At 37.5% G+C, this 17,222-nt stretch overlaps 1 protein-coding gene across 2 annotated transcripts in view; it reads left to right on the top strand.

The window, feature by feature from the left end:
• Positions 1–1,218: 1,218 nt before the first annotated feature.
• Positions 1,219–17,222, top strand: part of LOC127411313 (ribosomal protein S6 kinase alpha-5-like) — a 28,326-nt gene continuing 12,322 nt past the window's right edge. The window contains exons 1-12 of one of the 2 annotated variants that reach the window (XM_051646802.1): positions 1,219–1,466; positions 5,868–5,939; positions 6,029–6,247; positions 7,325–7,440; positions 8,044–8,145; positions 9,935–10,018; positions 10,239–10,342; positions 10,529–10,679; positions 10,839–11,000; positions 12,919–13,044; positions 14,281–14,414; positions 14,785–14,878. In XM_051646802.1, coding sequence (XP_051502762.1) covers positions 1,397–1,466; positions 5,868–5,939; positions 6,029–6,247; positions 7,325–7,440; positions 8,044–8,145; positions 9,935–10,018; positions 10,239–10,342; positions 10,529–10,679; positions 10,839–11,000; positions 12,919–13,044; positions 14,281–14,414; positions 14,785–14,878 — 1,434 coding nt within the window. In that variant the 5' untranslated portion in view covers positions 1,219–1,396. The remainder of the gene's footprint in view (positions 1,467–5,867; positions 5,940–6,028; positions 6,248–7,324; positions 7,441–8,043; positions 8,146–9,934; positions 10,019–10,238; positions 10,343–10,528; positions 10,680–10,838; positions 11,001–12,918; positions 13,045–14,280; positions 14,415–14,784; positions 14,879–17,222) is intronic. The other variant, XM_051646803.1, reaches the window with a different exon arrangement.

Raw genomic sequence — 17,222 nt, 5'->3', positions numbered from 1 at the left:
ATTAATTGTTAGGATTATTGTATTAGGAAAATAGTAGAAGTGCAGGTAACAGGTCTCTGCTTGTCCAATTGATGCGTTCCTGTCCACTTAAGAAATTGTAAACCTGCTCTTTTCTCTCACAGCCAAAGAGCCTAGGGCATCCTCTGCCAACCACTGGAGTGTGTGCAAATAATGCACTATATGTGGTCACATAACCAATACAAAAAAGAGTTGAAAAAGTGCCTGGAGGCCAATAAATGTGTTCTGACCTAAAGGAATTTGCCCCAAACCACAGTTTACTTATACTACTATACATTACAACATTTACCACAAATACTTCAACAATAATGAGCTGTCCCGCCCTCTACAAATCCAGGAGATGAAAGTTAAGTAATAATTCCAGTCTTGAGGTGGAAAAAACTTCCAGTTATTATTTAGCATAATTATATATATATATATATATATACACACTGGCGGCCAAAAGTTTGGAATAATGTACAGATTTTGCTCTTATGGAAAGAAATCGGTACTTTTATTCACCAAAGTGGCATTCAGCTGATCACAATATATAGTCAGGACAATAATAATGTGAAAAATTACTATTACAATTTGAAAAAAATGTTCAGAACTTCTTAAACTACTTCAAAGAGTTCTCATAAACAAATCCTCCACATGCAGCAATGACAGCTTTGCAGATCCTTGGCATTCTAGCTGTCAGTTTGTCCAGATACTCAGGTGACATTTCACCCCACACTTCCTGTAGCACTTGCCATAGATGTGGCTGTCTTGTCTTGTTTTTTTTTTTTCCTACCTCAAGACTGGAATAATACTTTTAATTGAAATAAAACCATTTATTTTAGATGGTATCCCATGAAGCACATTTTCAGTGTAGCAAAATGAATATGATAAATACATTTGTTTTAGCCTATATAATACAATAATTATAATATTATAAAACATTTCTTACATTATAATAATAAAAATGTACGGGTCTTTTAATTAACAATAATCAAAATATATTAGTTTGTTTACCCATAATATATGAAAATCAATTTAATTCGGACTTATTTGGGCCCGCCAGACAAAACAAGAAATAGTTAATGTACTACCGTATGTTGTGCAAGGGGCTTGAGTGACAGCCGGGCGGTCCAATAGAACATAAGTATTTCTCCTCGCAGCTTCAGTGGGCGTGTTCAAAGAGGCTCGGCGTGTGTGGATCTCTATATTGCTGCTGTAGTACCGTACATACTACCCTGGTGCCCTTCCCACGAGAATGCGGTTATTGTCATTTAAATTATCTTCCCAAAGGTTGCTTTATAGCAACACCTCCACGTATTTAATCCTGTTTTGATTAGCGCCATTGGATTATTTTGCATTATTTTGGCGCCGCGAGCAGAGGAGAGAGTGCACGCGAGTAATGCCGTCTACGATGGAGGGCTCGTCGGGGGAAGGTGACCTGTTTACCGTGAAACACGAGCTCAGAAACGGTAAATAAACGCCGGACAGTCAGTTCTGCGCTTTTATTTGAGAAACAACGCTCCCGTTTGCCCTATTTATAGTGTTTTCATTGTGGCATGACAGAACAGTAATTTGATTTTTTTAGCTGGATTAAAGGCATAAAGAAGAAGTGACAGTAAATCGACATTAGTATAATGTTAGTTAAGGTTATTATGGGCCTGGGTTATTTTGGGATTGGTGGGTGTTTTGCATATCCAATTTCATAATTAATTTCAAAATCACAAAAGCACCATTTCAGTGCATGTCTTCTTTTAAAATTACAAATAAGTATACATCAATGTAAAATGACTTGAGATGTGTTAAACAGACTAATTGCTTTCAATATGTGTCGGTGGCTTCATTAGTTGCTCAGTCATGACATGGCCTTGAGTCCAAAGAAACCCAATTAATGAGGCCAATTTAATCTCAAGGGCCCTGATGAAAGGGTCTCTTTATAGGAGATCAACCTACAAGGTCAGTGCTTGTCACTTATTTGTCTTTGTGAACCTGGTATCTTAGTACAAATGATTAGTAAGTATTAATTAAGCATTCATTATGCAGTCTTGACACAGATGAGCTCTCTCTGGTGGTCTATTTTGATTACTGTATCACATCACAATAGACCTTTTTCACACTCTGGGTTTTGGAGCGTGGAAGTAAACGTTTGCAGGGTAAACTTTGACAGCGGTGAATGGGAGATCACAGCACATCCACTATTTCGTTTGAATGACTTTCCAGAAGAAGAAAAAAATAAAGAGAGGTAGATTAAGACAGATGGGAGAACATGCCAAATTTACCATCACTCTGTGGTAATACATTTTTTAAAACTAATTCCAGGGTAATATAACACAAAGCATAATGTTATAAACTTACACTTAATATTTTAAAAATTGCTAATATAAAAAAGTTGGCTAGATTTAAGCTGCTAAATAAGGTGGAAACACGTCATCACAGTCTGTGAAAAAGGTCTACGTGTTTCAGGTAGTAGTGATTGACCAATATATTGGCCAGGGCATATCGGCATAACATGGCCAATATTATCTGCCCATAACTGTGCCAGTTTGTATGATTAACAACAAGTAATCATTCTGCCTAGTAACAGGCAGCCTTGTCGATGGATTGACACAAATTTTATATTTTTGAAATTAAGTTTTAGGTAGTTTTAATTAAATATAAGGTAAAATAAGTGTTCATTTAAATTCTGCAATTATGAGTACGTATTATTAAACTATACTCTGTATGTCGGCACTATTTGGGCAGTTGCTCGCGCTATTCTTTACTTAAAGGAATAGTTCACCCAAAAATGAAAATTCTCTCATCATTTACTCACCCTCATGCCATCCCAAATGTATATGTCTTTCTTTCTACTGCTGAACACAAATTAAGATTTTTGGAAGAATATTTCAGCTCTATAGGTCCATACAATGCAAATCAACAGGGTCTCAAAAACTTTGAAGCCCAGATAGCACAAAAAGTCAGCATACAATTAATCCATACGACTCCAGTGCTTAAATCCATGTCTTCAGAAGCAATATGATAGGTGTGGGTGAGAAATAGATCAATATTTCAGTAATTGTTTACTGTAAATGTCCACTTTCACCAGCCTTCCTAAGCGCTGTCTTCTCTCCTAAGAGTTCTTCTTTTGCGTTTGGTGATTTGTGCATATCGCCATCTACTGCTGAGGGAGGAGAATTTATAGTACAAAAGGACATAAATATTGATCTGTTTCTCACCCACACCTATCATATCGCTTCTGAAGACATGGATTTAACCACTGGAGTCTTATGGATCACTTTTATGCTGTCGTTATGTGCTTTTTGGACCCTCAAAGTTCTGGCCACCATTCACTTACATTGTGTGGACCTACAGAGCTGAAATAGTCTTCTAAAAATCTAAGTTTGTGTTCTGCAGAAGAAAGAAAGTCATACACAGTACACACCCGGGATGGCATGAGTGTGAGTAAATTATGAGAGAATAAAAATTTTGGGGCTTACTATTCCTTTGACAGTATTGGCCAAGTAAAAATATCATACTAGTCGATCACTAGTTTTTTTTTAATCAGTTATCCAAGCCCAGATATAAGAACCTCTAGTGCTGTATAATTAGAGATACAGTAACAGAACCTCTATTACTGTTTCATTAATGCAGGTTAATGAGGATGATCATTTTACAGGAATTTTATTGTTGTTGGCTTGTTATGATTAACAAAGTAAGTAACTTTAGAGTGCATGTTTAAAGGAGACCTATCATGCCACTTTTTACAAGATGTAATATAAGTCTCAGGTGTCCCCAGAATGTGTCTGTGAAGTTTCAGCTCAAAATACCCCACGGATAATTTATTATACCATGTTGTAAATGCCTCTTTTTGGGTGGAATCAAAAACACGCTGTTTTCGTGTGTGTCTCTTTAAATGCAAATGAGCTGCTGCTCCCCGCCCCCTTTCCGGAAGAGGGCCGTGCCTTTACAGCTTGTGCTTCGGATACTATAGCAAGAACAAATCAGAACCAATATGACTGACACCGTAAATACCGGAGTTCAGCCATATATGTATGAGCAACTGTAAATGACACAAAACATAGGCATTTTGAGTTTGTGATAGTGCTTCTTATGTAGAAAATCACTTCCTGCCCTCCATCTGCATTTCACGCCACAGCAACGCAGTGACGCGATGTCATGTGCAAACAAGCTATAACGACATACAGTAGCTCTGGTCTCCGTGAATACAATCAGAGACAATGGTAACTTTAGCTGCATTAGCCGTGGAATCAGCTAACAAGCACATTCGGAAAGGCGATTTGCAAACATTCACAAAATATAAAGTGTGATACTTACATCTTCAGGATATAAAGCTGGAACACGAACAGTTGGTACTGATCCATGCTTGAGAGTAAAATTTTTTGAAAATCCTGCTTTATATTAACCCTCATTCACAAAGCAGTCCGGTGTAAAATGATTTACACAAACATACACGAATTTTGGTATGTTTTGGGGCACATTTGCTTCAATCTTCAGTGGCTCTGATGCCGGGAGTACATGAAGACTCTTATGTTCGCTTTTACAGCCAACAGCAGAACACTTATGACGCTTATGAAGCTGAGACATTATTCTTCTCACTGTAGCTGCTCCAGCGCGGAAAAATATGACGGACTGTGTGTCAATCACTCAGGGGAGGATCTATGATAATAGGGTGGAGTCCGTCACCAGTCGTGGGTGTGGCCTGCTCTAAAGTGACGTCACTTTAGAGCGGATACGAAAATCAGTCATTTTGAGACACTGTTTTTGATTAATAGAAATATAAGAAAGAGGAGTGAGTGGACTTTTAACATTGTAGGGTGGTTGTGTACACACACTGCCGACTCACATTTATGTTCAAACACCATGTAAAAGTGAATTTTGCATAATAGGTCCCCTTTAATGACTAGGTGGCATCACCTGATATCACTAAAGTTCACCTGAGAAAGAAAAATAAAACCCTATGGCCCCAAATTCTCTCCATTAATTCCTTCCGAACCTTAGTGGAGAGAGTCAGGGTCAGAGTCAGGGAGCCTATTAATAAACATTGTAGTTTCCAGGGGCCCCTCTTGACTGGTTGCAAGGGGTGTTGCGCAAGTGAGGACTCCTCCATCTACTTAAGCCTAAATATGTTGCTCGATATCCAATCAGAGGATGTGGTTACGAGAGATGCTCTTCCTACTAAAATCTGATAATCATGGTGAATCATGGTGTGCAGCTTTGCACAAGATGCAATGCTGTTATGTTATGCTGTTATGAGTGAGGGTAACAGCAGGAATGTGTTCACCTCACTGGGCATGCTCATTGGCATCTACTGCATACAAGTGACCTTGCTTTTGGCAACACACTAACGTGTAAATATATACCACACACATGCTCACGCTGTGTCTCATTCATGAAGGCCATTTTATTCCCCCAGTAAATTATTTCATCAGGCATTTTGTGTCTATGCAGATTTCTGCAGAATCTAAATGCTTTCATGAGGTTCAACACATTCCCTGCTCTTTGCATGTTCATTTATTAAATATTTAGGCAATTTAGATGCTTTAAGCTATCAGTAAGTGTGTAGCAATCTCAGCTCTGTTTAACACATTTTACCTTATTTAAATCTGCCTTGCAGATTTTTCCATAAACAAATGCAGCAAAAGTCTGCAGATTCTGTCTGGCCCTGTTCATAAGCTGCAGTACATACAGTATTTACAAAACAGCTGCAGGCTCATCTAGAGGTTAGCCATTTTGAACAATGAGAAACTGGAGTTAACTGTTAAATGAGCCTAAATCGAAGCTCTCAATGCAGATCAAGGTGTACATCACTTTAAGGCAGGTTTTTTTCAAGGGTGTCAAAGTATTGAATCTTTGTTTTTGAATCTTTTCCACAGCCAATCTGACGGGTCACGTTGAGCGTGTGGGCATCGAGAACTTTGAGCTGTTGAAAGTGCTAGGAACAGGAGGTTAGCAATAGTTAAAATACCTGAACTCTGTGTTCTGTCTTTATCTTTAGTTCTACCCCTCTAACACATTGTTGTTCTCCTGCGGGCAGCTTACGGCAAGGTCTTCCTTGTGCGCAAAGTGAGCGGTCATGATTCTAGCAAACTGTACGCAATGAAGGTGCTGAAAAAAGCCACTATTGTGCAGAAGGCGAAGACAGCGGAGCACACACGCACAGAGAGACAGGTCCTTGAGCATGTCAGGCAGTCCCCTTTCCTTGTTACACTCCACTATGCCTTCCAGACAGACACCAAGCTGCATCTCATTTTAGGTATGCTGTTTCTCTCTCTCTCTTACTCTGCGATGGATTGCAAAAATGGATATTGCGCATGTGCTTTAATTTGAGTTCTGCATTTGAAAGAGTGCAAGCTAGACAACTAGAATTCTTTCTGATCAAGTTTGAATGCTTACTAGCAATGGCCACATTTACATGCACTTAAGAAAATGGTTTATTCCAGGGTTTTTGCAGAACGCTGATCTCCTTTTGTCATTTAAGGGATTAAAAGAAAGCCGTTTAATACACCTGGGTTTCTCCAGGAGAACACAGCTGATGTGGTCATGCAAATGTATAAACGGCGTTCTTAGAGGTTTTTGAAGAGTGCGCATGTGTGTGAACAGACCGTATAATTAAATTCATGGAGCTATATTATGTCAACACAGTGGAAAGATTCAACATTTCTGGGACTACAGTGAGAAAATTAAAAAAGCACATACACTATCAAATATACCCATTTAGATACATTCATTTAAAATATCGACTGTCCTTCATGTCCAAGTATATGCGCTAGTACTTTGGGGGAATCCCGGAGTTTTACATAAGAGAATTTGGATTTGATATTTTTTTATTCCTTTATTTTTTTCTAACCTTACAAAAATGTGAGACACTGTATGTCACCCTTTTATGTCTAATGCTTCAATTTAATAAATCAATTAACATAAATTCTCGATCTGAATAATCATATCTCATTTTTATGTAATTGTGTATAACTAAGCCTAGAAATAAAATATTAAGAAATATATATATATATATATATATATGCAAATAATACACAGATTAATTCAGTGCAGGGGCATTTTTGCATCCTATTTTTTTTTTATTTTGTTGTAATTTTTGCGCTGAGCCCCCATATATTTTTGACCCTGATTACTAGAATCAACACTAAACAAAGTCTTATGATAATGATAACGGATGCCACTACAGGAACTCTTGGTTTCTGTGGTTTGGCTTGGATGCGCTTGTGTCAGTGTCAGCATTAAAGCAGGATTTCGCAGTAACTGCAAAATACCAGGTGTATTTTCAAATAGGAAAACACATGTAACCAGTTGTTTTAAAAACCTTATTTTGCAGACTATGTGAATGGAGGGGAGCTCTTCACGCACTTGGTCCAAAGGGTTCGCTTTAAAGAGCAAGAGGTTACCTTGTACAGTGGGGAGATTGTACTTGCACTGGAGCACTTGCATAAGGTAAAAAGTGGTATGCTTATTTTCACTCAAAGCCCTCCATTTCTTTTACAGTTTTACTGCACAGCGTCTGATTTGAGAGAATAGTGATAGTAGTTCCTTCTTTTGCTCACTTCTCCACTCTCTTGCCTACTCGGGTCAATTGCTCTCTCAGCTAACCAGGGCAGACCGAATATATCTGCAGTACTTAAAATTTCTCGAAGGCTTTGTTTACAGAAAAGGGAAGAGAAGTGTTTTTAATGCATGTTTGTTCTGTGCATTGCTGCCATTATTCATTGGGAAGAGAGATGCCCAGGGGGCGGTGCGGTGTTTGTAGAAAGGACCTTGACAGCAAGATAAACATTGATTTGGTTGGGTCTCATTTTTTGACGTGACCTATTATGTTATCAGTTATTATTTATTAAAATTACGGTAAATTTTCCAGGTGAATGGCAGCATTTTACAACTGCAGACAAGTGGAAGGTTTAATCCAACTAGTTGAACAAATTATTTTGGCAAGGACAAAAGTATTAAAGAAAACGAGGAGATTAATGGTGATTTAAATTGGTAAAATACTAGGTCCCACATCTAAACATAGATGCTTTCACATCCTTGTTTGTTTTTCAGCTGGGAGTTGTCTACAGAGACCTGAAACTCGAGAACATACTTCTTGATTCAACCGGTCACATCGTGCTGACGGATTTTGGCCTTAGCAAGGAATTTCATGAGGTGAGTCAGTCTGCACACCAGTGTCGTCTTCTACTCTCATCCTTAGTCTATGAGAGGCACATCGTTTTCTAATGAATGATTGTTTACATCGACCACCCAACATCCTGCAAATGCATGTCCTGGCGTGTCCTGCCCTGCAAGGGATGTTCTATTTGGCTCATTTCGGTAGTTCACAATGTACCTCCAACCATCCCATGGGTGTAATTACAGCGCAAGGCTGTTTTCTCAATGTCGTAAATGGTTATCATGCATGTTCTGACCATGTTCTTTGTTCTGAAAGCTTCAGATTATATTAGATCTTTTGGTTTTCTCAACTTGACCTTTGTTTTACCAGTTAACAACCCATTTAAGCCAGAGTTTCATTTTTACAAGTGTTGTCTGAGAATACACCTGGAGCTATTAAGACTTTATAGCGTGCATATAAACCGGCACACATAAAACAAGTAAATTCATAATCTGCAGAAATATGCAGATTATGAGAAGCATAAAAATGACAGGAATTAATAAATATACATAGGAACTTTAATTCTAAAAGCCATGTGCTTGTATCAGTATTCAAACATGTGGCGAGTGTGTTAAATGCTCAGAGGATTTTAAAGGAGATCGTACCAGATGTTTTCATGTAATTCATTCTATAAATATGCCGCATAATTTCAGAAAGCAGTTTTGCCCAATTTAGAAAGCACAGATGGTTGTCTTTGCCACAATGGCATCTAAGTGCAGTAATTAATCAATCTAGAATGAAGAATCGAGATTAGATGCATAGGAAGTTTACGTTAATTTTATTTGAAACGTTTATTATTTGAAAGACTATGTTGCAACTGTAGTGTCGCTAGGGAACACAGTCTGTGTAACGGTAATACACAAAGCCGCACATGTGTAAAGTCATGTAAATGCTTTAAACTGTGTTCCTTTATCTGGGAAAGGTTATAAGTGATTTGAGTGAAACACACCTCTAGGTTTTTGCTACTTACCCCTATTTTGCTGTGCATGGAAAGACTTAATAATTTCAATATGTTAACACGGTTTTCTGGCACTGTTGAGTATTTTATTTTTTTTAATTTTTTTTATTCCCTTCATCACAGTTCACAGGACAATGTTCCCGGGTGTTCCGATATTAATAAAAATTTGGTCATATTCTATTAATATGTAAAATATGTATAAAAAAATGATAACATATTTGTATTGTTTAAATTATAAAAAAATATAAATATAAATATATATAAAAATTATAGTAGAATTTATATTTTATATATATATATATATATATATATATATATATAATTTATATAATTTATATTATAAAAATTATATTATAAATAAAACAATTATAGATTATTGTTATATATTATATATTGTATATTATATACAGTATATATAGTTTTACATATTGTAAATAATAATAATTAATCATAAATTTGTTTTACCAAACATATTAAACTGATATTTTGTTTCTAGTAATCCAAATAAAATAGCTGGCACATACCAGTATTAATCATAATTTTGGGTCATGTTCCTAAACACATTATTTTGAATTTTCCACAGTAGTGGAATATTAATTTATATCCGCACATGTCTAAACAAAAGTGATTCTGGGTTCTGTGAGGCAGAGGCATTTGTGGAAAGCCAAAACACAATTTTTGGTTGGATTTTTTTATTTATTTATTTTGCATTAAAAATAATAAATTAATACAGTTGGGCAAAAACATAGATATGTATAAAATATAACGTGCATGTAAACGTGGTCATTGATCAGATTCAGTTTGTGAACTACAGCTCTGTCTTGTAGGTAGAGAGGGCTTATTCCATCTGTGGCACTATTGAGTATATGGCACCTGAGATCGTAGCAGGAGGAGAGTCAGGACATGACAAGGTGGAGTGTACCTCTCTCATCCATCCCTTCACAACACTATTTCATTTGATCAAGTTTAATGTTTATTTAATGGTATTTCAGGTGTCTTTTACATGGCCCGTTATAGATGTGCACACATTCTATATATGTATGTATTCTTGTACTGTAAATAACCTTAATAATGTGAAAAAGTGCTGTTGAGAATAAAGTACCAGCATGTTGTTTTAATGTATTCTTGTAGGCGGTGGACTGGTGGAGTATGGGAGTTCTGATGTATGAGCTGTTGACCGGAGGTTCTCCTTTCACTGTTGACGGCGATGAGAACTCTCATTCTGACATTGCCGAGTAAAGACCTGCACACACACACATACTGCGCTTCGTGCTCTGTAATATGATGAACACCAGTTCCGTTTTCATTATCTACAGGACAAGATTGCAACATCCCTTTTCACTAAAAAGTTATTGTCATTACAATTAAAAAATGTAAATGTGTTTACTTTTAGATTCATTCTCTATTTCTCTGTCTAATAGGAGAATTATGAAGAAGGATCCCCCGTTCCCCAAGGACATGGGGCCCCTGGCCAAAGACATTGTCCAGCAACTGCTAATTAAAGACCCAAAGAAGAGGCTGGGCTCGGGGCCCTCAGGGGCGCAGGATGTGAAAAGTCATCCCTTTTATCAGGCAAGAGAAACATGAATCATCTCAAAAGCTTAAATTCCCTTAAATTCATCTTAGAAGAAGAAAAACTTTTTTCTGTCATTTGTTTTACAATTGCTTTTCCAGATACATTTAGGCTTGGAGTTACTGACAGCAAACATGTTTGATTTTTTGTTGTTTCAGAAAATGAACTGGGAAGATCTAGCTGCTAAGAAAGTTCCAGCACCTTTTAAGCCTGTAATTCGCGATGAGCTGGATGTGAGCAACTTTGCGGAGGAGTTTACGGAGATGGACCCAACATACTCACCAGCTGCACTTCCTAACAACTGTGACCGCATCTTTCAGGTGACGGGTGGAAATGTTTGGCTATATTGTCTTCTTTCTTCTCACCTTTTAAAGGGATAGTTCACCCAAAAATGAAAGTTCTCTCTCCATTTACTCACCCTCATGCCATCTCAGATGTGTATGACTTTCTTTTACTGAACACAAACAAAGATTTTTAGAAGAATATTTCAGCTCTGTTGATCCATTTAATGCAAGTGAATGGTGGCCAGAACTTTGAAGCTTCAAAAAGCACATAAGGGCAGCATAAAAGAAATCCATATGACTCCAGTGGTTGAATCCATGTCTTCTGAAGTGATATGATAGGTGTGGGTAAGAAACAGATCAATATTTAAGTCCTTTTTTTTTTTTACTATACATGTGTTCAGCAGAAGAAAGAAAGTCATACACATTTGGGATGGCATGAGGGTGAGTAAATGATGAAAGAATTTTCATTTTTGGGTGAACTATCCCTTTAAAGTAATTTAAAATGAAATCAATATTATCATGTTCATTTATTCATTTGAACAGGAAGCCATGTAATAAGTGGGATAATATACATTATTCTTTTACATATGGTGTAATACAATTTAATTCTAGCAAATTACTGAAAATTGCTGAAATGAATGCTTATTTCACACAGTATTATAAAGCATATTTGAAAACAATGTCCAGACCAAAGTTTATATTCATTCTGCACCTTAATTTAAAACACATTTGATAACTGTGGCATGAATTAATTTATGCATATGAGTGGACATTTGACGTTGGGCTGCATAATTGTTTAGTTAACCCGCCGTTATCCGTAAGCAGGAAGTACCGAAGTGGATATGGGCAATTCAGCTTTTATAATGATCACTTGTGCAGTGTGAGCCTGGTATTCAGATGAATTAGAGAGCTGTTTCGAGATGTAATTATGGTGATATGGAGATGAATTCAAGCATCAGATGTGAATGACTATTTTTGATGCGGCTTGATCCATAGTGTTGCCTATAGCATGATGCCAGCTGAAATGGGTGGCTTCGAAAGAGATAGCGTCTATGATTGCCTTCTGAATCCTTCAGTCTGGCAGATCAATGGCGCTATTTAACTGCTCTGTTGTGGAATAAAAGGTCGGCGTCTGCAAGAACAACCATGTCTGGCTCAATTACTCCTTCAACCTTTGATTACCAACTTCATCTTGGCTTTTCTAAGCGTTCGCCTTTCATGTGCGCTGGAATTTTGATCCTTCGTAATTCTCGGGCAGTACAAATGCAGAGACGACTGCAGTGATAACTTTCGAATTGCCCCCCCAACACACACGCACACACTTACACACATAGATGCATATAAATGCAGCCACCCCCTCAAACTCCTCATAAACTGAAATTAAGCTGCATTAGAGGACTGCGATAATTTGAAAAGGGCAATCAAATACCTTGGCTTAGCAATTAAAAGCATTTCAACCATTCATCTCATCATCCTTCCGTCCAGCCATCCTCGCATCCAGCCAGCCACTCCTCAGCCCATGTAGCACACACAGCTGCAGTCTGACCGTGTAAATGGGGCATGGGCTGGTGGAGGCTTTATTTAGATGGGACTTGGCTAACTGGCTCACATGATGCAGGCATTGCAAACAATGTGACTAGAGTCCCAATGCATGGAGGAAATGCATTAAAGAATTTTAATGTGATGTTCACACAGCAGCAGAATTCTGTTGTCAGTCTTGTTTTAGAGTGCAAAACACAGTTATCTTCACACACAGTTTGGTTTTAAATGAGACTGACAACCACGTTCTATAACCAAACTTTTGTGGTCTGGGCGTGACCCAAATGCTGGTCTTTGCACTAAGTTAAGAAATAAAAAAAGCATTCAAAGTCGCTGTCACTTTGAGCATTTCCTCTGCATTATTTCCCTCTTCCTGCTGTCCTGTGAGTGTGTTTATAGATGTTTGTATCTGCAGGGCTATTCCTTTATGGCTCCCTCCATCCTGTTTAAGAGGAATGCAGTGATGGACGATCCAGTTCAGCTGTGCGGTGTGTCAGAGAGGCCGGGTTCTGTTGCTGTTGCCCGTAGCGTTATGATGAAGGTCCGTTTTCATATTGCTTTATTTTAAAATATAGCAACATTATAGCTGAAGTGTGTCATTTTTTAAAGAAATAGTTTACTTAGGCCATCCCAGACATGTATGACTTTATTTTTCTGCTGAACACAAACAAAGATTTTTTGAAGAATATCCCAGCTCTTTATGTCCATACAATGCTACAGTATTTCCATACAGTGAATGGTGGCCAGAACTGTGGAACTCCAAAATTCACATAAAGGCAGCATAAAAGTAATCCATATGACTCCAGTTAAATCCATGTCTTCAGAAAGGATACAATAGGTGTGGGTGAAAAACAGATCAATATTTAGGTCAGTTTTTACTATTAATCTCCACTTTCACTTTCATTTCCACATTCTTTTTTTTTTTTTTTTTTTTGGCGATTCTTGCATATCGCCACCTACTAGTCAGGGCTGTTTAAAGATGGAGATTTAAATATTGATCTGTTTCTCACCCACACTTATCGTATCACTTCTGAAGACATGGATTAAAGCACTGGAGTCTTATGGATTACTTTTATCCTGCCTTTATGTGCTTTTTGGAGCTTCAAAGTTCTGTTCACCATTCAATTGCATTGTGCAAACACATCTGGGATGGCATGAGGGTGAGTAAATGATGACAGAAATTTTCATTTCATTTAAACATTATTACACTTTCTTCAAGCAGGGTTGAATGTGAGGAGACATTTTTGGTTGATTTCCCCAAAAAGTGTTAACAGTTTGGCAATCTGATTTTATGGGCTTGTCTATGGGAGGAACTTCAAAGACACTTATTCATTAATCTTATAGTTCAATTGATAACCTTTAGTTTTAAAGGGATATTTCACCCAAAAATGAAAATTCTCTCATTATTTACTCACCCTCATGATATCCCAGATGTGTATGACTTTCTTTCTTCACCAGAACACATTTGAAGAAAAATAGAAAAATATCTCAGCACAGAAGGTCACATTTATTCATCGACATCTGTTCAGTATTCTGCAAACGTAAAGTGTTTCTGCAAGGTCCATTTACATTGAGCATCAGAAGTAAACATGAGAAATTGCGCTGATATTTAATTTTTTCTCGTTTTTGACAATTTATTTTGAAATAAAAAACAAACACTCAAAGTATACTTTTGAAACAAAAAATGAATGACTGCAGTGTACATGGACCCTTTAAGTACTGTTAGTCAGTAGAAGGCATCCAGTGTTCCCTTAACCTCTAATCTTATGACAATCAGGACTCTCCATTCTACATGAACTATGAGATGGACCTGAGGGGGAACGCTCTGGGTGAGGGAAGCTTCTCCATCTGCAGACAGTGTACTCACAAGAAGAGTGGACAGAAATACGCTGTGAAGATCGTCAGTAAAAGGTATCAGCTAATACGGAATGCATCCTGCCAAAAGAGTCTTTTCAAAATCTAAGGCAAAGGTTTACTCATTGGTGCAAAGGTAGTGAAGAAGGTTATTATATATGCACATAATAATAATAATACAAAAAATACTGTGTCATGTATTAATGTCCAGTAGAGCAGCAGTATGCATATAAATAGTGCAAGATCCACAGTACATAAGTAGTCTGTGAATGACCAAAGGCACATTGAACATGCCAGAATGATTCGCAAAAACAGCATTAACTGTCCATGAGAATGCATGTGCTTTTTAATGTACTCAGAGTTTATTTGTATTATATAATACTCATCCATGTGATTTGAAGTTCTCATGTTTTTCTTTTTCTTGAAGAATGGAGGCACAAACACAGAAGGAGATTGCTGCTCTCAAACTGTGTGAAGGACACCCCAACATAGTCAAGCTACATGAGATCTACCATGACCAGGTATGACTGTATTCGCTGCTGTCTGAGACTGTGTTTGTATGTTTGATTAACAGACTGTGAAACTTAGAGCTGCTCTGTGCAAATCAAAGCTTCATTTAATCACAGATCTGGGCTACCCTGAATAAGGTTAAACCCTCTTTGTCTTTGCACTTTCCCCACCTGCCTCCTGTTCATAAACTGCCCTCTTACTTTTCATTGTACTTTGTCTCAGTTACCATCAAGTCCTTATCAAATACAGCCTTAAAGAAGGTTATTCTAGTTGGTTATCATTAAAGACAACATGAAAAATGGCCATATTTATTTTCGAAATAAATGTCACTGGTCTTATTTTTTCTTATTCTAAAGAAAAAAGGTTGTTTTCAAGATCTTTCATCAAAATGTAATAACGTTCTCTAGCTCTGAAACAACATAACTGCTGTTGTGATTAAGGCTGTGTGGAAAAAACAATATTAACCAATAATAACATACGTATGTACCTTAATATGTCTAAATATAAAATATAAAAATACCATGGACAAATCAAGCCTGTTCTACATTATTTCCCTCTAAATATACAGTTTCACTATGATAGTCGCATTATGGAAGTTAAATGCATTTCAAATCATGCATTTCATGTTATCTTTAATGTAGATTAACTGACATTCTGATTGATTGATTGATTGATTGAGTGATTGATGATTCTGGGGGTTTATTAAGCTGTAAAACTTCTCATATGTGTGTGTGTGTGTTTCTGAGTGTGTATCAGACAGCTTGATCCAACGTCCTATTCATTAGTGTGATAAGCTGGAGTCAGTTGGACTCCTCTTTAGATCTGAAAATGTGTGTGTGTATGTGTGTGTGCATGCACAATTGCCAAGTGGAGGTTATCAACCCCCACCCACAGTACCCAGTGCAGTGCCCCAGATGAAGAGCAGAGCCGCCCTGCCCGGTCAGGGTCTTTGTTCCTCTATGCCAGAGATAATGAGAGATATTAGCTTGCTCTTTTTCATTTGCCTCTCTTTTTTCTCTCATGTGCACACACACACACACACACTTGCACACTCTTACACTCATTTCTGCCTCATCTCGCCCACATGCGCCATGCAAACACTTATTCCGCTGTTCACTTATTCACACATATTCAGTGCATAATGAGATGGAAGCCCATTTATAAAATCATCTTAAATCCAAGCCTTTGCCAAAAGATTTTTTCCTGCCTTTCCTGAGTTCAGAGGCAAATTTACCCCTGACTGTCTGTCTTTACAGCGGTACCAGGGGAGAAGGCTTTGCACTGTATAATGGCAAATCTGTTATTTTGCTTTGTGTAATTGTGATTATATACTGTTCCATGTGGTTGGCTTGAGCTCACTAATTTTATATTTGGGCTTTGCCTCTTTATTAGACAGACAGATAGTAGAATGTGACAAGAAACAGGGAGAGAGAGGGGAAATGGGATCAGGCCGTGCTACAGGCTGAACTCGATCCTGCATGAGCAGCACCGAGGAGCAAATTTCTTCATCATATATGCTAACCCAGACCTGTGGCCGGGAAAAAAAACACAAAAGTTCTTAGGATAAATTATAAGAAGTTCGTAAGAACGTTTCTAAGTGCAATTCTTGACAATTTTGTAATAAGTTTTCAAATATTTTCTTAAGAACATATACATTTTTTTCTTAAGAATAAAAACATAGGCTTTGACACTTGCTTTGACAGAATTCGACGTAAGAAAATATTAATTGTTGCACGTTTCCATCCACTAAATAATGCGCATTATCATGAGGGAGCCGCTTTGTCAGGATGGAGCAGCTGAATGACCTCTCCCTGCTTTGGGGACAGTTTTATTTGCAAGACTGGAGCAAGTATGTCATTTTATTAAATGCATCCACAAGACACCGCAGAATAAGTGCAGGGTTTTTCCTGCATAGAGAATTATGAGGCACGTCAAATTTCGTGCTGTCGACGAAACTTAGGCAGGCAGTCACATGCACAGATAGACCCCAAGTGGTGCTCAAGTACCCGCCCTCTTTCACAAGATAAGTGCCCTTTTTGCAAGTAATTTCTTATTTTTTAATTTATATTTTAGTTTTTATTTAAATTTGGCCGTTGGCATCAATTCTCAATTAAACATGTGCCCCACATCTGCATTTAAGTTGCAATTCTGCGAGACCACACGAGCCTCTGCCCCTCTTTGACATTCTTTGTCACAGCCTACACACATCAAAGTCTACCTGACCAGCCTTCATTTGTAACAGCCAGGTAAGGATAATGTTTACCCTAAACTTCGACATTGTTTGACACTGCTGTGAAATTAAACCACTATAAAAAAAATCTCCATAGTGCCAGCAGAACTTAAGCTTAACAACAA

Source organism: Myxocyprinus asiaticus, chromosome 20 (assembly GCF_019703515.2).
Source record: "Myxocyprinus asiaticus isolate MX2 ecotype Aquarium Trade chromosome 20, UBuf_Myxa_2, whole genome shotgun sequence".
In the NCBI taxonomy this organism is placed as follows: Eukaryota; Metazoa; Chordata; class Actinopteri; order Cypriniformes; family Catostomidae; genus Myxocyprinus; species Myxocyprinus asiaticus.
The sequence above is the reverse complement of the archived record's forward strand: the minus strand, read 5'-3'. Positions and strand labels throughout refer to the sequence as shown.